This window comes from Dermacentor silvarum, chromosome 10 (genome assembly GCF_013339745.2).
Source record: "Dermacentor silvarum isolate Dsil-2018 chromosome 10, BIME_Dsil_1.4, whole genome shotgun sequence".
Taxonomy (NCBI): Eukaryota; Metazoa; Arthropoda; class Arachnida; order Ixodida; family Ixodidae; genus Dermacentor; species Dermacentor silvarum.
This window is the reverse complement of record NC_051163.1, coordinates 34,173,047-34,196,369: the sequence shown is the minus strand read 5'-3', so window position 1 is coordinate 34,196,369 and position 23,323 is coordinate 34,173,047. Positions and strand designations below refer to the sequence as shown.

The following is a 23,323-nucleotide window of genomic DNA, read 5'->3' as shown; positions in this document are numbered from 1 at the left end:
GTGTTTTCCTTTCTCTCTTTCTTTATTGTACCGCACGTCAGAGACGTGTCTGGTCATCTCAACTTCTTCTTCCGATGCTAATTGCACCTTAGCTCTCATTTCCTCCGTTCCTGAAGTAAAGGTAACAAAAAAGGCATCGTTGGAATTCCGTGAACTGGGTAATTACTGCCAGTTTCGCGCTTTGCACCAGACGAGCGGAAGGCAAACTTATCAGAAGCCGAACAATCTTGCTACTGGCCGAACCGACATAACACCCGGCCAACATCCTCAAATCCAAGATTACCTTTGCTTCCTCGCCGAACTTCAGCGATTGTGGCTCCTGCGAGACACTTGAAGATCTTGGTTTAGGGTGTCCCGCATTCGTTGGGCAGCGCGCATTGCTAATTAGGGAATATAGACTTATTGGACTGCAATGTGCGACCCTTGACGATTGCCTGTTTTCAAGGGGGTGCGCTGTTCGACGTGACCAGGCCCATCGAGCCCTGCTAACATTTCTGAAGGATACTGACTTGGCCTCCCGTTTATAGACATTATTTAATTGCGTTTTTCTTTTGTTCTGTCTGTGTCTCCGTCATTTCTTTATTTCCTCTTTTCTTTCCTCCTGTTTTCATTTCCTCTATTCGCTCCTCCTGAAAGAGTAATAGCAGGCGTTGTGCCCCTCTCGGTGGCAGTTGTCAGCTTGCTAACTCCTTATTTCCTTCGTGTCCTTGTGTGGAGCATTACAATTCGCGGCGCGGAGCACGCTTACACTAGTTAGCCTTCGTGCCCACCACTGTGTATATTAACGTTCCCAAAGTTCGTTAACTTGACAATTAAACGAATAATTGAGACAGTAGTAAGCGGCTAGGCAACCGCATTTCTTCTCTATCTAACAAACTGACTGCCGCCTAAAACGCAGTCTAACTCTCTAACCAGGTAGTCGTGCGCGTGTTTCCAACCGGACCTCCTGTAATTAACAGGCAACTAACAAGCCTTGCCAGGTAATTAGCAACGTGGCTAAGTGGCTGACAGGCTGGTGAGACAGAAATTGTTTTCTTTAAGGCATCATCAGCGAGTGCCGCCCTGCGCCAAGCAAGCGAAGCTTGGTTACATTACACGCGATAAGCTCTGCAGAATTATTTTTTCTTCTTTTAATGTCATGCGCTGTCGTTGTCACCTTCCAGACGGAACGGTACAGGAAAACGGGTAACCATCATAGTCATCGTGCCGATGATGATTACTGGTTTTCCAGTATCAGTTGTCACCTGGAAGGTCACAACGACAGCGCGTGACATTAAAAGAAGAAAAAAATCATCATCGTCGTCGTGCCGATGACGATGATGACGATGACGACATTTACACTGCCAGCCACTGGCGTACCCTGGGGGCCTGCACTTTGAAGCTTATACTACTGAAGTGTACTAATACTGCATTCTGGAGCACACTACCATTACGTTTGCTAATTTCAATCTCCCCGCTCGCTGCATTGCCAGGGTCCTCTGAGCTTGTCGCCGGTACTTGCGGACGCTAAAAACAAACATGCACCGTACGCGTTCCGATGCCTGCATTGTTCAGGTTGTTTACGAAGGCTGTATAAAAATAGCACGCCGATAATGCATGCACGAACAATTTACCTGTCATAACACCGCACTTTTTTGTTTGGTTGGTTGGTCTCTTCTTACACTGAAAAGCCGGACGTTGTATGAGAACGTAAACAACTGTTCCATGAACTCTCCCCCCCCCCCCCCTTATATTTTTTGCACCCTTTGTCAGGCGTTTGTGGAGGGAACTGTCTATCGGAACAAAAAAAAGGAACAAAGAGTAGGGGTTATGGAAGAGAATAGTACTGTGTAACTGAACCAATGGATTGTTCGGCGAATAGGAATAGGGGGGGGAGTAGCGAGCAAGCAACGAGATATTGAATGCGGCACTATCTTTGGAATATGTTATGCACAGCCTTGTTTGCCAAAACCATTGTGTTCTTTGTCACCGGAACTGAGACATCCTTAACCCATTGTTGGCTATTTCACGTAACCTTACCACTGAAAACAAGACACCGCACACCTACCTGTTCATCGGCGCAAATGCAAGATACTGGAAACATTGCTTGCGCCTCCGAGGTATAACGAAACAAAAACAGGCGTTTTGTAGGACGGCTCTGCGGGGCGTTGAAGGGCATGTAATAATATTTTTGAAGCCAATCACGAAACCATTAGGACTTTGCTGACAATGGCTGCTGCTGCTTCCACTATATAGGCGCCGCTGGTGCTGTCTTGCGGCATAGCTTGCCCAGAGAACATCACTCACGCTTTAGAATCGCCTAGGTGTTTATTTTTATGCGGAACACTTTATTTTGAAAGAAACTGTCATACCTAGGCACCTGCAGTTTTTGCTTATAGGCTACAAGGCTATAGGCGGACATTAGCAGCAGAAAGAAAAATTGGCAATCGTTTTGGTAATTGTCAAAATGCGCTGATTAACCTTTAATTATTCACTTTTGGGGACCCGTCGTGATTGCCATATTGAAGCCGATAAGTAGCGAAGTCATTCCTGCTTGGCGGAGGTCCTACGACTAGCGCCACTTTCGAAATATATGACCTTAAAAATGGGCTACGGAAATACACGGGCTTTTCCAGTTAGCAGTTTCCCAAAAGCGTGCCTCGAACTGTTCGGGACGATCTTAATTTTTGGAATAAAAGCATTCTTTATTTCGACGTTCTTGCCAGGTTGATAAAGACCAGGTCCCGACTGAGGCGTCAAAGAAAATTTGCTGTGTTCTTTCCACGTGGATGCTCAAATACCGATACAGTTGGCAGAGAAAAAAAAAAAGAAAAGGAGGACGTGCCAGTAAAAAAAAAAAAAAAGTTTTAAAAGCCACTATGCCACCACGGCGGGTGAGTTGAGTTGGCAGGAATATTTATCATTTAACTAATATATATATATATATATATATATATATATATATATATAACCATCGTGCGTTTTTTTCGTCGGGACTGCGAGAGACCTGGCCTTTTGTATTCTGTACTACTGCCTCCCCTTAAATCTTACAACAAAATTTCGCCTGTTCGCTTCCAAGAAAGACAGAAATGCAGAAACATATTGCCTGACAGCAAGAGGTACAAACAGCGCGCTTCGTAGGACACACGAGAGGACATCTAACTGTTTGTCTCGCGAAGGTCTCGTGGTTACACAAAAGGCGAGTTACTGCTAAGCAGCTTGTACACGGCAACGCTGTGCCATCTACCCTTAGTCGTCTCTCTCTCTCGCTTGCAGGTGCATCTGCGGTTCTTGTAACTCCCCGAGAGATTGGACCGAAAGCCCGCGTTAACCTTACATTGTCCTGCGCGCGACGCTAGCCCGTTACACACACGTGTTTAAAAGCTATGAATGCCCTTTTTAACGCAGAGGCTTTTTTATGCATATAGGTCTCCCGCTAGCATCCTGTCAGAAACCGGTCACGCAACTCGCCGGTAGCGCGCACTTGAATTTCTTTCAGTATTATTTCCAGGAAATGGGTCAGCGAAGGACAGTATCAGAGCAGCTTACCGATTTCATCTGTCGTTGCCGGGGTGCAACAAAGACCTAACCTTGCCACTTCTGCATCTTGCTGTTCCTATGATCCTATGATTTAGCATGCCTCCAGTTTTCGTATTCGCTGTTCCTTATACGTCCGTGGGAAGCAGTGGCCAAGCGGAGAGTATCACCGACCTCCAAGAAGCGGGTGGTAGTCTATCTACAGAACGCTGATGCAGTTTATGGCTAGATCTCCCCTCAACTTCTTGCTTGGGGCTGCAGAGCCCAGTGTTAACATTAAATTACTAGATCCTTCAAAGAGCGCCTTCTTGTCCGCCGGAAAGCCACATATGAGATCTTGCTACCACACCTGTCGACGAGCAAAACACTCAACTTAACAAAGGTCACTTTCCGTAGCTGTAAAGTTACGTATGGAATTGTGAACTCATCGAAATTACCGACGACTCTATCCTGTTTGTCACCAACAGTATACATCTTGTTCCTTACGCTGCCAACTCTTCTCCTCTCTCATAGTTTCATATTTCCACTTTTCTTTACTGACTCATCAATCTTTCCAATGTCAAAGTTTTAGGTGCCACTTATTTTCCAGTTGTTGATCGCGTTTGATAGCTCAAACCTGACCTCATCTCTATGGTTCGAAACCTTCATGATCTGTCGTTTCTTTTCTAGGTGATTTACTGCTTGGTAAACAGTTTGTCGATTTCTTGCCTTTACGTCTCACCCTCTACTTCAATTGTACGCCCTGGAAGTATTTTTCGTGAACCTGTCACTCATTACCTCTATTCTATGAGCACTTCATTGTTCTAGAGCCTCATATACCAGTGGTAGTGGTTAATGGTTATTATAATCATGAACATCATGACGACGAATGGTGATACCGACGATTATTGATACCGACAATTCTCGGCGCGCGGCAGACAATTTCCAAAGTTGACAGAATGAAAAAAAAAAAAAAAAAACGATCGTGTACTGTGCTGCAAGTGTGCTTTAGTGAAAGCCAATCCGAAGCCTTGGAATACGGTGTCCCTCATTACTCATTGTGCACAGTTTCGGGGCGTTTATGCCCACAATTTAATTATTTTAATTTCGAAAAGGGAACTCGACGTCATTGGTTCGGCAGGCAGTGGTGTTCTCTACTATGCGATGTACTGTTCATCGTGTCCAACCGCTTGAGCGGCGATCGTCCCAGCCCAGGTATCACACTGATAACTTGATGTGTAACAAATGAATGCCTAAGCCATCAAGCAGCTGCGCCACAGATAGTGCGTTCTTTTTTTTTTTTCTTTTTTATACATCGCTGCTACAACATCACAGTATCGGCTCAAATCAGCTTTGACCTGCAATCCACTGGAAAGATAGCATAAAAGTGGACTCCAATGATGAAGGTTCTCGTTTCAGAGACAAATGGGAGGCTTGTTGTCTGCATGCGTTGTGGGATCTCGTCATATTCGCGTGATTTGGGGCGTCTCAGTGCAAAAAAAATAAAAAAAAATATGCGCCATGTGGCACCTTATCTTCCCGGCGGCCACGCCATGCAGATAAACCTCTTCGGTGCAACGAACGCACTTCGCGATTGCATTCAACGGGGACGCAAGCCTGAGCATGCGCAGAGCTAGAATCAGGTCACATATGTAGAGCACGTGGGGCACTCCTCCTAGAATAGGGCGGAGTAGTGCATTCGAGTGCAGCCTTTCAAGAAACATGCTTGTCGAAATGCTTTGACAGCGATGCAGACATGAAAGCATACCTTCTCGTATACTACACTTTTATACTATACTTCCGTACTATACTTGTATACTCTACTTGTGTACTATACTTGTATACTTTCTTGCGTATGCTTTCCTGTACACTTTCTATGCTTGTGTACGCCATTCTTTCTGGTAGAGCGTCGTTAGCATGAAGCTAGCGTTTGTATATCTAACGAATTTAACGATGACGCGCTGCATTCAGGGGGTGTCGCTGTCAACTACTGAAGGATTGAAGTTCATGTTCCTTCTTATGACACATACAGTATTTGCGAGAGTTCCGAAGCCACTGCGTGTTCACAAACTATGTGGTCAGCCTTGTGTGGCCGGGCTTCTGAAACTCTCCTGGCGCTGTGAGCGTTAAGAAAGGTGGGTCGATAACGGCCGCCACGAAATCTTCAGAACTTTGACGACGCAGCGAACCAATGTTCGCTGCATTGATGGTTTGCGGTTGAAGTTGGCGCACCAGCAGAAAACAGTCGAAATAATAAGAGTCAGTTCCCCGGCACAATTTGACCAGGGCTTGCTTCTCATATTCGCACCTGCACCCAGAAGGAATTACAATCAATGTTGCACGGACATATGTAATGTCCCAACATGATTCCTTTCGGCTCTTTTGTGAGGAATGGTCGGGGAAAAAAAAAGGAAAAAAAAAAAGCTTAAGCCTTCAACAGCTGGTTTTCTGCCATCTAAACTCTGTGTACTCATTGTTATTTATTATATTGTTATGAATAAGTAGGCCAAATGGCACAAGTAGGTCATAAGCAGGCATAAATAGGCAAAAAAGTGGCCTTTTTAAAAACACATTTGTTAATGTTACCTTGGGCTAGAATCTACGCTGACTAGCTCAAGGTTTACCCACTGGTAACTTGCTGTTATCCGCCTCTCCGATTGTAAACGCAGCACGGAGCGCTACGAAAAACCGGTGACGATAACTACGAAAGGCACACATTTGGACACACGATCGTTTGTGACGAAAGTATGCACGCTTTTAAAAATATGTTTTCCCAATATCGCCAAGTCGCTAACCAGACGTGGTGTTAAGGACTATGGAGCCTTAGTAACTTGATATGAAATTATTATAGAAAAGCTCACCGAGTGTCGATAAAAAAGAATTAAAGAAAGAAGGCACTATTTTACAGAACAGCTTACCCACCTTGTTCTGACATGCACCGTATCTTAGAGTTGTAGTGCTAAATAAGGTCCTTACTGCGCAATTTATCGCATCGCATTTGCATCTAAGGCGTTTAGGAATAGTGCTGTTATCTTCAAATAATATAATGATCTAATGTTGGCGCATGAAGTGAGGTAATACTCATTGTTGCTTAGCAGTGACCGGCCGTTGCATGCTGTACTTTTCTGTAAGAGCAACAATAGGTTTCAGTTTGTAGATGGCCCAAGCACTTCCAGAAAAGCGCTTCAAAAACTCTTGTTTCTGTGACGTTTTGTAAGTAACCGCCAGCAATCTGACGGCAAGCCCTCATCTGCTGTAAATTTCGGCAACCTTGATGTCATACGAGACAAAGAAACCTTCGCTTTAATAATCAATCGATCGATCATGAATGTTTATTAAAGGACCAGAAAGAAAGAGTGAGAAAGCAAGGAGAGGAAACGTGGGGAGGTCAACCAGAAGAGCGCCCGGTTTGCTACCCTACACTGGGGGTAAGGGAAAGGAGGTATAGAAAGAACGAGAGAGTGGACACTGTGTATACAGTTACCAGGGACAGCCGGTAGGCCTTCGTTCTGGCGCACGCTTGTCGGGCTTTTTTACAGCGCATAATAAATGACTCTGATCAATTTTACGTATATTGAATAAACAAGCGCTGTAAGCATATACAATAACGAGAGTAATATGATCACAGCACAACTCGCAGGCTTAAGGCTGTAGGCGCTCAATTTGCAAGGCGCGCACTACAAAACAAATTACGTGTGTACAATATCGCTATCTGTACATATACGCATATTTACAGGCTGGCGACATTTTGAGTAAATTCAGTAAGAACATGGGCAGCTGATATTCAAGGATGACAACGTGATAACAATAATAATATTATTGATAATAATTATATATTATTGTCATCGACAAGAAGGCGAACGTTTTTGTTTCTATTTACTTTACTCCACCCTAGAATCTTTATCTACAGATGTAGATGTAAGACAATTTTCAAACTGTTTATTCACCTCGTCCTTGTCCGCTTCTTTTGACCAGTTAATTGTTTCATGGTGAATCTCCCGCTGTGGATATGCGTCATGGGCCCATTCAGTACAACAGCAGCAATCGATATTTCTGCTCGGAGGCAAGACGGAGAAGGCGACAGGGCCTCAGATAGAATAGAGGGACATACTATCCACTGCGGTTGAAGAATGTTGGTGACGGTGACTTGTTGATGAAAAGCGGCTCACACCGTTGCAAGGACTTGTAGAGCAATTTAAGCGTTTGGGACCACAGCTCGCCCCTTTACTCACTCACGAGTACTATAACTCACACTAGGTTTCTCACTCGTTTGGCGGGCGTGGGACACAGAGTGTTGTTGAGTGACGAATGGTGAACCCGAATGAGAGCAAGTCAGGCACAGTGTCCAACGTCTACGCATGACGTTTATGCGTGACGTTATGCGTGATGTTTATGCGTGACGTTTACGCGTGACCAGTCACTCCTCCCTGAGTGCGGGTGAGTTTGAGTGAACGGTAATAGGAACAGAAGGCGGGGCTGGTTTACGAACAGTACGAACCAAAGTCGGCGACGGCGAGTGTGAGCATATGTGAATGTGTATGTGAGTGGAAGCGCCGGTGTACCTACCGCGGTAGCCCCAGTGGTGATGGCGTTTGCCACTGCCTAGCTCGATGTCGCGGGATCGAATCCCGGCACCGGAGGCCTCATTTAGATGGGGATCGAAATACAAGAATGCACGATGTACCCAGACTTAGGCGCGCGTTAAAGAGCCCAATAAGGTAAAACTTATTCCGGAATCTGCCTTCTATGGCGTGCCTCATAATCAGATCGTGGTTTTGGCATGTACTACCCAGAATTTGATTATATTTTTTTTCAGTGTTAATGAGAAGGGAGCGGACGCCAATGTGAGTGTGAATGGGGGCTTTGTAAGTGTGAATGAATGTGTTCATTAATGGTATGTGAGTGATGGTGAGTACGAAAGCGTGTGATTGAGTACGAATGGGCGTGGATATGAAAGTGAGTGAGTGCCGATGAGTACTCACTCACTCGTGAGTTTGAGTACAGAGCCTGCGAAAATATTCGGGAGTAAGTATGGGTACCCACATATACTCATACACGTGGGTAATTAGCCGGCATATCCTTGGGACATTGCGAATCAAAACGAAAAATAGAAGTGTCATTTTTTATTCATATGATCTAAGGTATTCCCACCAGCGAGAGAATCCGCCCCACCCCAGCCCCCCTGACGTCCCGAGTAGGCCCCGTGAGCCCGAGGCAGCCTTCGACGGACGCGCTGTTTACACAGGCCGTGTCGAAAAAGACACCAGGGGTGGGGTGGGGTTTGCGAATGGTTGCGGGGCGTTGTTTGTGCGCCGGAGCTGGCTGAGTGAGATACCAGACCTAAGGGAACAACAACTACGAAACGAAACAAAAGTTTTTTTCGCTTCTTTCTTTCATGCCGTCTGACTCTGAAACGAGAGAGAGAGAGGGGGGAAGTGTTGCGAGGCGCGGCGAGCGAGCGACCGACTCGGACGAAGCCGGAACGGACAGCGTCAGCGGCCATTTTTTTATTTGTTTTACGCCCGCGCGCTTGTTTGCTTGCCTCATTTGTTGTCTTTTCGCTGTTTCTGCGTTGCCACCCCCCTCGCCATTGTTTGTTCAACCTCCTCCGATCGCCCGGCGCTGCCACGGTGGCTATTGCGGGAAACGTATCGAGGTTGCCGCTGCTGCTAGCTGCTCGCGCGGGGCGTGGAAGAAGGGGGTGGTGTGAGCGCGTGCGTGCGAGTACTGGAGAGAAAGAACGAGAACCGAGAAAGATATAAAGAGAGAGAGGATGGGGGGTGAAGGTGAGGGGGGAACGTAAAAGAAGAGAATCGCAGAACTATACAGCAGGCGCAGTAGCGAGTGAGGTTGCGGGAGAGGGCGGGAGACGGAATACGGCGCAATAAAGTTGGAACTGTACGTGAGAGAAGCGAAGGGTAGCAGAAAAACCTGCCGCGCGCCGGGCGAGAGAAGTTCAGCGCGTGTGCGCCCAGCGTTGTTTGCCGGCCCGGCGCAGTCGGGGCCCCGCAACCCGCTAAATTTAGCGAGGTTGTTTACTAAACAGCTTCCTCTCCTCTTCCTCGGCCTCCGTCGCGGCTGCTGCAGCTAGGCGGTTGCCGCCTCTCCCTCCTCGCCGGCGGTGTTTCTCGGTCGCTACAGCGGCGGCAGCAGCCGGTGTATGAGCATCTCTCTCTCGCCGTTTCTCTGTTAACTCTCCGCTTCGTCCACCGCGCCTTCTCTTCCTGTCCTCGCGAATCTTTCTTTCTCTGATTCTGTGTTTTCTTCTTTTTGTCTTTGTCCGCCCTTTCCGCGGCCTCTCTGTGTTGCCGGCGGCGGCGACGGCGGCGGGAGCGCCTTCTCTCTCCCCCGCGCCGCGTCTCGAGCGCGCGTGTGTTCCCCTACTTTCGCGTGGACGCTCGATCCTTCTGTCGTTCCACGCGCGGTTCTGTTTGTCTGTGTGTGCACGTAAACAAGTTTCTCTCTGGCGAAGTGCATGCGCCGCCGCTCCCTCTCGCCCCCCCCCCCCCCCTCAGACAGAGAGGGAGCTCGTTTGAACGCCCGCCTGCCCCTAGCGTTGGTCTGCCCCGCATCGGTTCCTCGTGCGTGTGTGCGCGCGCGCGACGACGACTCTCTCGGTCGTGTCGTCTGCTAGCAGCAACGGCCCTGCGGTGTGCGTGCGCCCCTACGTTCGCGTCGTCTGCTACACCGAGACTCCTCGGTCGGGGCTCTCCGCGCGTGGACTCCAGTGCCTTGGCAACTCCGGCTGTCCCTCAGCGCCGGAGGTTCTTTTTTGTTGCTGTTGTTTCGCTGAAGGACTCGCATGATGGACAGGCTCACCGGCTGATTGACGGCTCGTAAGCCTTCGGCTTTGATCGCTTCTCGGCGAAGGCTCCCGCAACGTCGTCGCCGGGGTGTGTCGTCGTGAAAGCTTGGCTTTGGTCTCTCCGCCACCGCTTTGAACCCGGTGGAACTGACGTCGTCGCTACAGGCAGTGCAGTGTACCCCGGCCGCCCGCCCCCCCTCCCCCATCACCCGCGTCCGATTTCGTCAGCAGCTGGCGAGGCGACGATTGTACGGACTGCATTGACCCGGTGGTGCTCCCGCAATAGGCTCGCTGGGGGCGCATGATCGTGTGTTAAGTGTGCCGGTGTGTGGTGTGTGTTTTCGGGCGTGAGAAATTCGAGCGCCAGCTCGTCCCTGCTGAGAAGAAGCACTTGGCAGTGCTTCGTGACCCATTGTCGGCGTCGTCGTCCTAGTTCGCGTTTGCCTCATTTTGTTGTTATTTTTTCCCTGTGTGTTCGCCACCGAAACTGCGGCGTGTGGATGCCCGTGACACATTTTTCATGAAGAAGAAGGATATCACCCGTTTGCCCTGGCAACCCTGGTGATTTTGAGGGCCCCTCTCGAGCCCTCTTCCTATCCGATCAAAATGACTTTGGTAAGTGTATCGGAAGGCTTCTACGGATACATTTTTTTTTTTTTTTTTTTGCTGCCACGCTTCGCACCCCTGCTCATTTTGACACATGATTGTCCGAGCCCGTTAACTGTACTTGGAAGAAACTATCACGTGAGTGTTAGCAGGTCAGTCGGCGTGGACGTCTACGCATTGTCGTATATACTTACTGGAAATATCTCAGTGTTTGATTTTCCCTTTACCATCACTGACTACCGCGGACTGAAAATACTTGCCCTCTCCGAAATTCGATCACCAGTTTTCGCGGCAAATTTGTCAGGTCGTCTGCTAGGAGAGTCCGGGTCCGCTCCCCCCCCCCCCCCCCCCGGTGGTGTCGATGCGTGCGTTGCCACAGCTCATTCGGCAATATGAGAAAAAGAAAAATGCCTGCTCGAGAACGATAACTTGACCTACGCATTCTTGGCAGAAAATATTTCGACCAGGAACCTTTGGTTCCCTCGTATTCCCGAGAACATCGAACAATTACATTTCATTCTTGTACGGGCGGTTTTTTTTTTTTTTTTTTTTTTTTTTTTCCGGCGCTAGGCTTCGAACTTTCTCAGCGCTCGGTGAAAACCTCCTTTCTGGGAAAGGGTGTCCTGAGCGCGTGCGCCTCGCTCTTCATTTACTGGCAAAATTGATTCGCGTAATTCACGCCACGTGAACGTCGGCATTGAATCTTTTTACTCGCATCCCTTCGGTGTATGTTCAGTATGCCAAATATGAAATGCTATCGCTGTGACCTGCGGTAAACGCAGAGATTACAATATTGGGCGACCGCGCGACGACACACGAGGGCATGTCGGCAGTTCATTCGCATTGCCGAGGTCTTAGCACTCCGTACCGCAACATGAAACGATTCATTCATCGGTGGTGCGGAAATTTCGTAGGTGGTTGCGGGCGCTCGCCCGTGCAGTCTTTATTGTATTAAATTTTGCGCTGAGTGTTCGTCGTGCAAATATCATGAACGGAACCGGGACACTATTATTCAGTCGCCAGTATAGCCTTCACCCTGATGATTCATATCCTTAACTTCTTTCCTTCCTTGAATTAGGCATTCGTAATTGGGCGCGACTTCACGTTGAATACTGTACGGGCTTTCTTGGTTATTATTATCAATGATGTTACACAAACAGCATTACAACCGGAAAAAAAAAAGAAAGAAAAGAAATAGAGTTCGCGTTAAGTTCCTGCCTCTCCAAGTTAGCTCGATCGTTCCTGATTAGGCACGTGACTTGTGACATCCTATACGACAGATTTAAAGACAACTCGCTACGGAGACGTTATAGTGTTGATGAACGTGCGGAAATTTCTTAGTTAATTGTGGCGGTAATATAACTGGTCACTTGGTCGGACGCAGGGACGCAGAACCGTACACTAGCTGGTACCACTAACCAACCGGACGAGTATGTCGTGCGAGACCGAACTTCCTGAATGGCTAACCGTGCGCCGTCCGTGATTCACGCTGGCATCCCGTGAACGTCGTGCTCGGACACGGGCTCGTATGACGTCATTGGCGGGGGCAGTAAGCGCAAGATATTACCGATCGGCTTCGTACATCAATCTTACTCGGCGGGTCTTCGCCGGCGACCTTAATGCTATGCTTTCTGGACGGGAACCGAAATTCGCGGTCTCACTTGTTGCTTCCAGTCGGAATTTTCGCCGCCAATAGCAGGGCGCGGATAACGCCACCTAGCACGGGTTGCTGACCGGAAACAAAATGGCGATCACTTTAGTTGTCTCTCTTCTCCGTTCGTTGTCTGGTATTCAGCCGAGATCGGTGTCTTTTGGAAGTTGGCGGTGGTCTACTAGTATTTTCTTTTCCGGGTGGTGTCGCTGTCACCATGCGGCGATTTTTTTTCCTCAATAGGGCTGGCAACGCCGGAGAGCTCTTTCGGACGTCGACGGCCGTGGCAGCGTTTTGCGGAGAGCTGGACGCAGAATAAAATGGGGTCGTTTGCCGTTTGTATCCGGGTGCACGTTAGCTATAACCCAGTGTGTTCGGCGTTAATACATAGTAAAGTCGCCGTTGCCCATAAGGGCAGCTGTCAGTCATTTGTGAAAGAGAGAATTTTCGCGTTGTACGAGTGGGCAATTGCAGGTCGAGACACACAACGGCGCCATCTGGTACGATTTCGTATCCGTGCCTTAGCATATCTTTGGTGGGCAATGTCAGTTCGGGGGTGGTTCTCATACGAATGTATCGTTCGGGACTTTCTATCTTTCACGTGCAGTTGGAGTGGTTCTCATACGAATGTATCGTTCGGGACTTTTTATCTTTCACGTGCAGTTATAATCTATTTAAACTGAATGAGCATGTTAGCACGCAGTGGAGTAATTGTCTGATCTTGCACGTCATATTGTATTGGCGTGCGATTAGCACTTTTTGAGACCGTATCGAATACGAATCGAACGATGGCGAAATTGAATCGAATACCTTTGGAATAGTTTTCAAATAAAAAGCAGCCTTTTTTTTTGTCATTAATAAAAGCGATGTGAACATCCTAGTATTCACAGCGTTTGCAAGTCTCTGTCATTACACTGGACATTATGAAGCGTGGTTTATTAGAAGCGCAACTGTAGCATTAGGAGCCAATAAACAGTTCGCTCGCATGTTGAGCACTTTTCGTAGCATAGGTGATCATAGCATAGGTGAAGTAAGCGTCGTTTGATGCGGCGGCAGAGTGAGAGAAATGACTCTTTATATCTCGAGAACAATTCGTATTTAGGAATACGGATGTTCGATTCGAAGACCGAATCAAATGCTGTACAATATATTCGCTTCGTTATTGCAAAGTTTCGAATTTGTTGACACACCTACCGCAGTCCCATTGTTCTAGAGCCGTGTTGCAGGTCTCTAGAAAAGAAAAAAAAAAAACGTGATGGCGTTTGAACTTACGTCTCATCGCTTCCCGCTGTTATGTCTATAGTGCATTCGACTCCGTAAAGAACCACCCACAAGCAAGCGGTGGAGCCATCCCTGTTTTTTCTTTCTTTCTCGTCTTCATTTGCGTTTGATTTCGCACGTTTTACGTTCTTCAATGCGTAGATGACACGCCAGCCTCTTGGCTCGCGTCATGCACTGCTTTGAGAATGCCTCCAATAACGAACGCCACAGATGAATACTAATATCGTAACTTAAAGGCATCAAGTGTGCCAAGCGGTTTGTTTATTAATTCCTCCTGTATACTTTCCCGCCGGCCCGCGAAGGTCTATAGTTTATTTTCTGCGGCCTCGATCGTTTACTTAAACTTACGAAACCTTTCTGCCCTGGGCGCCTGTTTTTCAGCTTGGGCCCCCGAAAGAGCTGTTTGTGCCAACTGCGCAATCATGACTGCATTGCTACCGCGCAGGACTTGGCCTATACCTCCTGTTTTGGTATCCACAGTCGCCAAGTTCGGGTTTATTCTTACGGCTGAAAGGTTGAGATGGGGTTAGCTATGGGGAGGGAGTGTGAATACAAATTTGCCTGGCAACGGAAATAAAGATAGCTACAGTAACTAGTAGCTGGTACTTGTACTAGTAAACGAGTGTGCGTTTAGAGCCAAGGAAATGGTTAACTGATTCCGAGAACGAATAACTACGAATGTAAAATACTTGTGATGGGATCGCAAGGTATAGTACACACTAACATAAAGCATCAACAAGTGACTGAACTCTAAGAAATCAATCAGTGCATCAGCCAAGTAGCCTTGAGGCAAATGCTCCTGACTGCTTGGTTGGTTTCCAGTTGCCCTAAACCTACTAATCATCGCATGGTGAAGGAGTTAGCCGGTGAAGTTGAGCAGGCTTACAGGAGATTCCCATCGAAATTGAAGAGGCTTTCCGAGTAGCTGGTGAAGTTGAGCAGCCTTAAAGGAGATTGTCACCGAAGTTGAAGAGACTTTCTGAGCTGTATCAAAACGCCAGCTCTTCTACCTGTCCGACTTCTTTTTCCAGTCTATTAAGCACCACGACCGCTGACAGCCCAATTGTTCCTGTTCAGTTAGATGCCGTAACCCAGTCTGCCGGAGCTATAGTATACAGGTAATTCGTCTGAGCTTATGCAGAGCGTTAGCTGTTCGACTGCCAATCGCTGGTGACAGCGCGCTTGGCAACAATCGCTCGGTAAATTCAGTTTCCAAACCCTTGTGCCTCAATGCTCTTTTTCTTTTTTTCCTTGCTGTTTTCTTTTTTTTTTTTTTCACAACGAAGTTCTTGCGCACCCTTGATCGACGAAACAGCGGTCGCCTTTGGCCTCGTGATCTCACGCTCTTCTTTCCATTAGCTAATCATGTTTCTTTCTTCTTCTTTCTGGGGTTTTACGTGCCAAAACCAGTTGTGATTATGAGGCACGCCGTAGTGGAGGCCTCCGCATTAATTTTGATCACCTGGGGTTCTTTAACGTGCACTACAACGCAAGCACACGGGCGTTCTGTGCATTTCGCCTCCATCGAAATGCGGCCGCCGCGGCCGGGATTCGATCCCGCGACATCGTGCTCAGCAGCGCAACGCCGCTGAGCCACCGCGGCGGGTTAATCATGTTTTTGGTAAGACTTACAATATGTAATTATCAATGCTTGAGGGCACTTATCTTTACAGAGGTGGATATATCACGCGCTTTGCGCCGCTGTAATTTCACTCGAACGACTAAAACGTCAGCGTCGTGGGTTTTCGCTATTCGTGTCTGTCCTTATCATCTTACAGTTACTATTCGATTTCTCAACTGTGACGCTTACCCGCCGTGGTTGCTCAGTAGCTATGGTGTTGGGCTGCTGAGCACGAGGTCGCGGGATCGAATCCCGGCCACGGCGGCCGCATTTCGATGGGGGCGAAATGCGAAAACACCCGTGTACTTAGATTTAGGTGCACGTTAAAGAACCCCAGGTGGTCCAAATTTCCGGAGTCCCCCACTACGGCGTGCCTCATAATCAGAACTGGTTTTGGCACGTAAAACCCCATAATTAATTTTTTAACTGTGACGCTTAGATGATCTTGTTTTGACACTCCTGCCCACTTGTTGGCCCAATGTGATCCAGCCAACCTGCCGGTACTGCCTCAGAATAAGGCCTTGCCTTTGCATAAAGGGAAAGCGGATACGCGCGTACACATGACTGGCAAAGTATTAGTACTACGCGAGCGCAAACAGGCGGTCTTGTCCGCGGAGCTTGTTTTTCGCGGGGGCAGCGAAGGTAGCGATAAACGAGATAAGTGAGCCGGCGAGGACACCGAAAAAAAGGACAAACAGCCAATCGGCGCGGAGTAAAGATAGAACGCGTCCTCGCGTTTGTGCAAGTCTACACGGGGAGAGGAGGAATCGGTTTGAACTCTTACACGTGCCATGGTTTGCTGGCACGGTCCTCACGCGTCGGGGGCGATCCTGTGTGTATAGATCCTATTGATCAAATGAAAAAAAAAAAATTGGGGGTTTTACGTGCCAAAATCCACGATCTGATCATGAGGCACGCCGTAGTGCGGGATTCCGCATTAATTTTGACCACCTGGGGTTCTTCAAAGGGACGCTAAAGAGACACTGAATCACTTTCGGCTGATAAAGCGCCTCTTTTTAAATTGCATTTTTCCCTTAATTTCGTGGTAGCGGTAAGAAAATGAAGGTCAAGGTTCATCTTTTTTTTTTCGAATTTCGCGCCGATAATTCTGTGTCTCTGTTGTTTGGCTAATTGGGAAAGCGAGCTCCTGGGACACAAGCTAAGGCACGAGAAAAGACAGGACACAGCTGCGTCAGGACACGTGGGAAGTCTAGCAACTTTCGGGTCAGTCACAATAACGCCCAGCTACACCCGGCGACAACTTACTGTGGGCGCGCAGCCAGAGCTACGGAGCAGGTGTACACATTTTCTTTACTCGGCATCCGCATGTAGTCCGCGAATTCAACTAAAGTGGACGCTGCGCAGCGTAAAACAAATCGTATCAATTGTTATTTTAATTTTTTGTTTAATATTTACTTCGTAACAAATAAAAAAAAGTTTGCTTAGGAAAAGTATTTCCGTTACTTGCTGATCCTAGTATTGGGCTTTCTGGTGACCGTGTCTGGTGTTCCTGGTCCTGTAAAACGCCAGCAAGACCTACCTCGGCACTACTTGTTCTCACGGACGTTTCCAACCTCCTTTTCTCTTCTTTTTTTCTTATTCTTTTTATTCTTTCTTATTTTTCGTGTCTGCTTTTTCTCTCTCCCCTATTCGTTCCGCCTTTCATTTTCCCTTCCCCCAATGCAGGGTAGCAAACCAGAATCTTTTCGGCTTACCCTCCTTTATTTTCCCACCCCGTTTCTCTCTCTCTCTCTCGGCACTTCTTGGCGCAGTAATACGAAAGCAGACGCACGTAATCCTGCGAGACACATGCAGTGCCTCAGATTCACAATGAAAAAAGAAGAAGAACAAATGAAATAGAGAAAGAAACAATCTGAGACGCGTTTGAAAAGGACAAGGTCGCTAACAATGCGCCCCACAGAAACACACTGAATAACACTATAACTCAAAGCGTTTTTTTTTTTTTTTTTTTTTTTTTTTTTTTTAGCGCTATCTTGTTCTTTCGAAACGTCGTCTAGACGACGTTCGTCTGCGCCGCGCTACATAGCAACGCTGGCGCGAAGGAGCATCCAGTGTGTGGCGCAAAAAACACAGGCCGGTAACAACGACAGCAGCGTCAGCAATAATAGCGAAAGAGACAAACAGTTCGATGCTTTACTCAGAAAGTGCCCGGGAGCGTGCGCCGAGCGACTACCACGGTAGAGAACGAAAAAAAAAAAAGACACACGAGGAACGTCACGGCATGCAAATAAGGTTCTGCGAGCCCCACTATACAGTTGGCAACGGTCTTACCCCGTTCTCGGATTCGTTGTCACGCCAGAAGGCGCCACGGGCGCAAACATGCAACCTTTCGTGGAAGAATAGGCCTGTGCATTACGGCTGTGTACCGGAATGACCCGATTCCTCCCCTCTCCTTCCTCTCCTCTCCCAACCCAACACAGCCCCATGTCTCCTATAGCAATGTTCTCGCGTGAACCCAGTGTCAAGCTCGCTACGTGCGGAACCCGCTAGACGCATGCGCAGACGAATTCCGTCGAAGTTCTTACCTGCTCTATAGACTTACAAAAAAGAAAAGAAAAAAGAAAAAGTTATAGTTCTGTCGCGTTCGGTTTTTCAACTGCCCGCAAAGCATTTCTCACCAGAGCGATGGCGCGTGGTGTAAACGAGCGTGTGAGCGCGCTTGTCGGAGTTCTTTCTCGAAACGGCGCTAGGTGACTGGTTGTCGCCGCCCCGTTTCGAGGGGATGCCAATAGAAATAATCGTAATCATCATCATCGTGCTCTCTTGAATCCTTGGAGATTTAAAAGACGGCAAGAAAAAAAATGTCAGCAAGAGACGTGTAGAGTAATGGTGGAGAAAAAGCAGTATATGATAGAGCCGCGGCCATTACAATCAAAGATAACTGTGCAACGTAGACATAGAGGTTTTAATGAATATAGATAAAGAGAGCAAGAAGGAATAGGCAAAATGCCGTAGAGTGCAACAGATGTAGCAAAGCCTGATTAGCTCAAGCATGGCGATGTGACTGTCGGGGATGCTGTGACTGTCGGGGATGATGTGACTGTCGGGTTTCTAAGGGGATGCTAATAAATATCATCGTCATCGTGTTTGCTTGCTTGCTCCTCTAAGGTCAACTTCAACGAAAATTCACTTTCATGAAGTTGGTTATAAATGACCAATCGCTCCTTCACTCTCACTAGAATTTCACGCGTTCCTTCTCTTCTGGGGTACTTCTTGATGACGTATTGGCAGAAATTCGTTACTTCCGCATCAAGCGAACAGGAGGCACAGTCGCGTTCAATATGAGCTCCAACAAGTGGTCGACGGCGCTCCGAGACTGCACGACGACGCCGACTCACGAAAAAATCGCTTTAATAAATGCCTGTATTTGGGACGGCGTTCAGTTCACCAATTTTCCATATTTCGGCGCCGTCGGGCAGTCTTGGAGCCCTTTGGACCGCGCGAATACTGACCACGATGCTTACTGTAACCATCGGCTTCAGTTATGGCTGTTTCGTGCTTCTCCTTTTCTGGTGTTTTTGAGACGGCCTGGATCATTCTCTATGGACCTTCGGCAAGGAAGCTTTTCCTTTGTCTAACCGAAACGACGAGGAAAAAAACTGTTCCGCTTGCTCCGAGAGTCGTGTCTTGACAGCCATGTAGGAAACCGCGTGCCATATTCGCTCACGCGCTTGTTCGGTTTCATGGTACGAAAAGTAATACCAGGAAGACGCACATAACTTGGACGCAAGAAAAGCGGGAAAGACAGAGCAAACTCCTATAGACGGATATACCGAAAGGTCTTGCAGTGACGGAAAATATACACAAGAACTATCTGTGCATGCTCACGGGATGCAGTGTCAAGCTGTCAGTCGTTAACAGGCTTGGGCATTCTATAGTGTCCGCGTTTGACTGATTGCCGCTGCTCTCCCGTGAGCGCGCGGAGATAGTTCTTGTGTAGTCTTTTTTTTTTTTTTTTTTTTTTTTCAGCAATGAGCGACCTTTCGGTTGACAGTAGGCGTTTGTATTAACCTTCTCGTTCTTTTTTTTATATCTGTGTTTTGCATGGCCGCCTTTCCGTGCCATGAGTGCCACACCGAATCCCGCATCTTTCTGTGGTTTCGGTTTCCGTTTAGGTTAAAGAATCCACTTTTGCGCGCTTCGCTTTACCGAATTTTCGCTGTGCTAAATCTGCAAGCGTTTTTCTTTTTTTCGGATGAAACAGGGCTTCGAAGTCATCTTACCTTGCCAGAAAAAGTTTCTACAGACTTTCTGTTGTATTTTTCTTGACTTTTTTTTTTGACGTCAACATACTGTTTGTTGAAATTCAACTGATTATCATGCGCGACTTTCGCGAAGTCTAGCTAAAACGGCCGCGGAACTTGTTCGCAAAGGTCGTCCTCGAGGATTTGTCTCGCGTCGGCTGTAAACATGTGTCCAGTGAAAAAAAAAAAAGAAGAAGAAAAGACTATAGTTGTTTGTTGGCTGCCTTGTAAACAGCGGGGCGTATTTCTTCTACGCCTCTTCGTGGCCGTCAAGTGTCACTGCGACAGGCGTCTCATGAAACCGCTTGTTACCGCTGTCAGCGGCGTCCTTGGGTGGAAAAAAAAATGTCGCGACTGCCAAGGAAAGGCAAGTTGTTGCTTTCGAGAAGAATGGGACTCTTCGCAGGAAATGCGCGCGCGCGCACCGGCAACCTGTGTGCGCGTATTCTCGCGCGCAGACACTCCTTATCAAGACAGTTTAAGAGTTACCGCGTTGAGCCTAGAACACTATCTGTTCTATAGTTCCTGGGCAGGAAAGGTCACAGGAGCGTATCAACTGCCCTGACGGAGAGCGTTTCGATCTCAAAACTGTTGGCAAGATCATTTTTCTAATTGAATTATTCCGGGTTCAAATAGAGATAGAGAGAAAGGGAGATTTACTATGAGAGAAATACATAAGATGGCAGCCTGACCAATGCTGTGTTCTAGCCGGCTACTCAGCATTCGAGGGGTGGAAAGCAAGAGGAGAGCAAGAAAAGTGCACCGTCACGCGTTGCTCGGTCTCGGATGATAAGCTACCACTATACCGTATGGCGTAGCTGTCACAGCTGGGTGATATCACCATGCGCATCTGAGCTGAGCAGTTCAAACCCGTCACCGAACAAGCCGAGGACGTGCAAATATACAATGCAGTTTGAAGAAATACTAGTAACTCCATTGACAGCGCGGAATTATCATGGACAGTGTGCATGACCGGTTGACGGTGACGCCTCTTGGTTGAGGTTGGTCCGTTCGTTGAACCCAAGGGTCCGCGGTAAGCGATGCCCGCACGCGTGCCGTAGGTCGTGCGGATTGAGCATTAGGGTGCCCGCGCGACGTCTCTGAAGTAACCAAGGCGACACGAGCCACGTGGAAACGTCGCGTCAGTCAGCTTGTGTGACGTCAACGCTCCGCGCAAAAAGCACTTCTTGCGGCTTTCGAGAACAGATGTGTCGTGAAAGCGAGGCATGTGATAGCAACGGCGGCGTCCATTGACTAGAGGACGATTACGAACTATAAATATCGCAGTTTCTCCATAAGGGCGAAGCAATCAATGCGATAGCAACGTGTTAGAATATTACACGATGTGTAATACTCGGAGCTGTAGTGTCAGTATGAATTGAAGCAAACGTAAGCTGACTAAGTAAAAACGAGCTGTTGCGCTAGGGGTCCTCTGTTTTAATCCTGCCGTCGGACAATTTCAAAAATGTTTGTTAATTAAAGCCAGCGTCTTTCTTATCGACTTCACCATCACTTTTCCGTATCGGGTATGTTTCAAACCTCTTTCCTGGGCCGATCCCGAAGGAAGAGACGTGTTTCGTCGTGTTCGTCTCTTTCCTTCACTCTTTATGAGATGCGCTAATTCACGAAAACGTTACGGGACGCCAACTCGTCCAAACTGCTACCCTTTCGAATCTCGAAGGCTATGTTTTCTTAGACTACATCCGCAGGAAGTGATTGCAGGGACAACAAAATCTGTCATGGCCGTCATGTTAGCTTTGATCATCATCATCATCATCCTATATTCCTGTCCACTGCAGGACGAAGGCTTCTCCCTGTGATCTCCAATTACCCCTGTCTTGCGCTAGCTGATTCCAACGTGCGCCTGCAAATTTCCCAACTTCATCACCCCACCTAGTTTTCTGCCGTCCTCGACTTGGATAATCTGCGCGAAATATGTGCATCCCTCGCATAGTTGCATCGTCGCTCTGACTCGGGAGCTCAACATCTCACCGCCTGCTACCGGTGCAATCTTTGCGGCAGTGTCAGGTTTCGGTACCGGCCTGCGGCGATTCCGGGATCCTTTTTTTTTTTTTTTTTTTTTTTTTTTGTCTTGGGTGACATGCCCCGCTCCCAGCCCTTGCCAGCCGAAGGCGTGCGACGGTTCGCCTGGCCCACTACCACGTGCGCGCACGCATGCACTGCATATGCCAATGGGAAGCGGTCGGGGGCCGATAAAAGCAGTCCTTCCCTTCCTCTGCGGCGTCTCCCACTGGTCCAGCGCTGTGAAGAAATGAAACGAAATAGAGAGAGAGGAAGACCGAGAGGGGGGATGCAACGCCGACGCCCAAACGCGGAAACTATATTACACGCGGCCATGCCTTGCGCTGGCGTCGTCTCTTGTGACTCGCAACGCGCCGGCCGCCGCGGTGCAGCCGAGAGCGGAGGTGGAAAGAATCGCACTGCCGCGCTTGAACGACGGAGGGAAGTAAAAAGAGAGAGAGAGAGAGATACGGATAGTCGCGATGCCAACCCCGTGTATCTTTCTCCACTCGCGAGCGCGCTCCCCTCTCCTCCTCGCGTTGTCTCCTTCCCTGTAAGATGGCGTCACCGCCGCGCGGCTGCGCTCTGGTGACGTCAAAAGAATCCCGTTTCGGATTGAAAGAGGTCGAGGAGGTTTAGGAAAGAGAACGGGTTGCTGAGCGAGGGAGAGAGAGATGGGTGAACCGGCGAGCGAAGCCCAGTCACACACGCCGCAGTGGAGGAAGTGGCTGCGGCGGCGGTCGACCTGCGAGACAGAAACGGCACGTGTACGGGAAAGGGTAATGAGGAGGGTTGGCGAGAAGTGGAAGAGAATGGAAGGAGAGGCTGCTGCGCTGCTGGGCTTCGGAGCACTGCGGTTAAGCTGACCGCCTCTTTCTCCGTAGATTCAGCCACCACTGCGAGCGCGGAGAGTGGATTTATTTTTTTGTCAACTTCTCGAGCGCATGCGCAGCGCGAGTCGGCGAGTTAGTAGGGCTCTCGGTGATTGACAGTCGGAATAGAGAGAGAAAGGTTTGAAGAGAGATTTTGAGAGAGAAGGGGGTGAGGAAAGGGGTGGGCGCTTCTTCAGGCCCACGATTAGAAATCGAAAACCACCTATAGCTGCTACGGACGACGCGAAATGCTGAAGTAGGCCCCGGGTTGCGACTGCGCGCCGAGCGTGCTTGTTGGAGTGATCGCGAAGGTCGGACGAGCGCTTTGTCTACTCGTGTAGACTAATGTGGTTCATTTACTCTTGTCTACTCGCGTAGATAAGAGTAAATGAAATACATTAGTGACAGCAAGTTTGCGAAAACACTGATTGCGTAAAGGAAGAGCGAGACACAGCAGGGAGAAAAAAATCCCACAGATCCGCGTGAACTTTTTTCATTGTTCACTTTTGTTAGTCGAATCGCCTCCTCTCTTCGCGTTTTTCTTTATATATTTTTTAATTGTATCTCGACTTACTCCCACTTCATGCGATAGAAAACTCGGTGTTCACTATAACGAGAGGTGCAAATGACATCTGGCCCAAAAACGCGGTTCACAATTCTGTCGCCATTTGAATGCTGCCGCTTGCACACTAAATTTGTTTACAC

At 48.2% G+C, this 23,323-nt stretch overlaps 1 protein-coding gene across 5 annotated transcripts in view; it reads left to right on the top strand.

Annotated features, from left to right (window-relative positions):
• Positions 1 to 23,323, top strand: part of LOC119466368 (forkhead box protein P2-like) — a 402,756-nt gene that overhangs the window by 292,148 nt on the left and 87,285 nt on the right. Inside the window, exon 1 of one of the 5 annotated variants that reach the window (XM_037726877.2) lies at positions 10,073 to 10,915. The exons of the other annotated variants lie outside the window; for them this stretch is intronic. Coding sequence (XP_037582805.1) covers positions 10,907 to 10,915 — 9 coding nt within the window. The 5' untranslated portion in view covers positions 10,073 to 10,906. Of the gene's footprint in view, positions 1 to 10,072; positions 10,916 to 23,323 lie in introns of those variants that run through there. 5 annotated transcript variants of the gene reach the window in all.